At 31.2% G+C, this 2,985-nt stretch overlaps 1 protein-coding gene across 1 annotated transcript; it reads right to left on the minus strand.

Annotated features, from left to right (window-relative positions):
• Positions 1-801: 801 nt before the first annotated feature.
• Positions 802-2,985, minus strand: LOC120081766 (protein RICE SALT SENSITIVE 3-like). Its single transcript, XM_039036922.2, has 7 exons — positions 2,697-2,985; positions 2,539-2,589; positions 2,290-2,457; positions 2,076-2,184; positions 1,930-1,971; positions 1,611-1,667; positions 802-1,417 (listed from the first exon to the last, which is right to left on the minus strand). The coding sequence occupies exons 1-7, from the start codon at positions 2,831-2,833 to the stop codon at positions 893-895; spliced, it is 1,089 nt and encodes a 362-aa protein (XP_038892850.1). The 5' UTR covers positions 2,834-2,985; the 3' UTR covers positions 802-892.

Genomic DNA, 2,985 nt, shown 5'->3' on the forward strand with positions numbered 1-2,985 from the left:
AAATAATAATTAATTGGTACCTTATTTATTAAGATATACTTGAATTGGCATGAATGAGATTAATAAATTATTATTGAAAAAGAATTGGGTTAAGAAAGATAAAAGGTGAAAAAAAAGTAATTGTTTTAAATAGTAAAATTATATTTTCAAATATAACAAAATAGGATTGTCTTATCACTTTCTATTGAACAATGATATTTTACTATATTTATAAATAAATTGCTCATTTTTCCATATTTAAAAAAACCAAAAAGAGAACACTAATAATCAAATGAATCACAATTTCACCTTTACAATTAGTTAGATTATTAACACACGTGCAGTGCAAAATTGTGTCATTTTTATACAATATATATTGTATAGTTGATCAAAAGGCATGATTTCTTTCACACTCTAGCAGGCAAACTAAAGTATCAAAACAAATTACAATTAGCGAACAAATGGTCTATAAATATAGTCAAATAACTAATAGAAGAGATTTAGTTTGTAATAATAAGCATGCAAGGGGGAAAAACTAATTATGAAAAGAAGAAGAAGCAGCAGCAGAAAGCACAAATAATTAATACCTAATGGAAGAAATAGCTTTTATAATCTCAATTTTAGGGGGAGTAACAGGGTTTAGTTCTCTCATAATCAACTCATAAATTAACTCAAATGGATATTAAGTTCAAGATTAGAACGATTTTGAGAGGATATGTTGAGAATCTCGTTGTGAAAACATATTCCAATGTTTATCTAATATATATATATTGTAGCTAGAAACCCATCATAATATAAGTAAAATTAAAAGAAAAAAGAAAGTAAGATAAATTAGTTGCCTAATTAATGATGGTAATATCCAGAAAATGATAAAAGCAGATGTCACAGAAATAGAAGCAAAAAGAAAAAGAACCTAAAATCCATGATTATGGGAGGAAGTGGTAGTTATATCACAATCATGATAACGATGGAGAAGTTGAGTGTAAACGACCTGATCATCCTCATCATCATTCATCTCTACTTTTGCAACTTTTTCCATTGCCAAAAGCTCCAACGTTTTCTGAGCTGAACTCTCCGACTGATGCTGATGCTGATGCTGATACTGATAATTAGGACGTACTCCAACCTCGGCTCCGTTCGCCGGTACCACAGATGGTAGCTTTGCCAAAAGCGCTTCTAGACTGCTCATTGATGGCGTTATTCTTAGCTGTTGATTCAAATTGTTGTATACTAAACTCTCTATTGAACCTCCCAAACCGATCCCTTCGAATCGCCCGATCTCTGGATTCTCGTATGCCGATGTTGTCGCAGTCGCTCCGCCCTCCGCGAATGAAGGAATCGATGAGCAAAGAGGGTGAGGCAATAAAACCCCTGGGATGCTTTCAATGTAACAGAATTTCTTTCGTAACTGTACTACCAAGCTTAAGTCTTCTGTCACCTGTAACATTAATCCGCACCTCTAATAGTTTCTTTTCTATGTTTATATTTTTACGACCATAAAATTTATGTAATGATCTTAGTAAAAAGAATATATATACGTTACATTTATCTTTGTATATTCGATAAATTTAGATAGAATGTTTTAAAAAGAATTTATTAATGGACATGAAGTTATGGGCATAGGGAGATACCTTCTGAACAGCTCCCAATTGGACGACGCCTTCTTTGACTGCGATCAAAGCTATTGTCTGAAAATTTTACATACAAGAGATTACGTGTCATTCATATAACATTTCATTTTTATTTTTGCTTTTCTTAATTAATCCATAATGTACTTGCTATCTTTTTTAAGGTTGAAATTTCAAACCATAATAACATATGATATGTGTTTTGTTAGACGTATTACAACTAAAAATAGTATGCACAAATCAAAATTAGAGAGGTAGAGGAAATTAGGAAGAATTAGAAGGAAAATTATGAATTTAATTTAGTATAATAATGATTTGGTACCTTTATGCCTGACTGAAACTGGGCTTCCCAAGTCCTAGGATGCTGCAAAACAAAATTAAAAACATCCAATAATAATAATTAAAAAAAAATAATGAGGGTTTTTTTCTTTGGGGTTGCATGGATCATGTAATAAGTTAATTGCTTACAGAATCGGCAGAATTGTGCCAGGTGGGTAAAAATTTAATGTCATGATTATCATTAGCTTCTTTATAAATCCATTTATGACTTCGATCTGCAGCCACTTTCCCAATCAATCTGCTTATAATTAAAACTAAATTAATTTCACTAACAAAAATTCATCAAAGTTTGGATTTTTATATATATATAAAAGAAAAAAAAATGGTAAAAATATAACTATACCCTTCTCCATAATTGTAGATCTCATGTGACATCTTGAAGAAAAGCTCCGGCTGTAAACCCCGACATGGCTGTAACCCATACCCCGGAAAGTCGCCGGCGGCCGCCTCCATGTCATCGGAAGATGCTGACGCAGCAAAATTGCAAAAACCATCTTCCCACACCAGAATCCTAAACACAAAATTATATAAGAACATTATGTGCATTGATTTAAAAAATAAAATGATAAAAAAAATTAGTAATAATTTATACCAATTTCTCCAATTTCCTCTGGACCTATCAAAAGCACCTTGATTTTCCCATCTGATGAAAAGGAAAAAAGAAATTAATTGAAGGGGAATAATTTGGAGGGGGAAAAAATGAAGGAAAAAAAAAAAAATATATATATATATATATATATATATATATACTTAGGAGGTGGGTAATTGCGAGGAAGGATACGCCAAAAAACAGCATAAACCCAGTGAGAGTTATGATGAATACATAAACTTCTGAGAGTGTGTTGAAGAAGATGAGTAGTGGCTAACAAACTAAGACGCTGTTCCATCTTAAAAAAAAAAAAAAAAAAAAAAAAAGAAAGAAAGAAGAAATTATAATTATAATTATAATTTCAGTAGAAAATGAGAGTCTTCAAAGAATATATATATAAAGGAGAAGGAAATATGCTTCTTCACTAATAAAAGGGTCCTACAGCTTCTG

This window comes from Benincasa hispida, chromosome 7, assembly GCF_027475165.1.
Source record: "Benincasa hispida cultivar pf3 chromosome 7, pf3_genome.v1.1, whole genome shotgun sequence".
Lineage (NCBI taxonomy): Eukaryota > Viridiplantae > Streptophyta > Magnoliopsida > Cucurbitales > Cucurbitaceae > Benincasa > Benincasa hispida.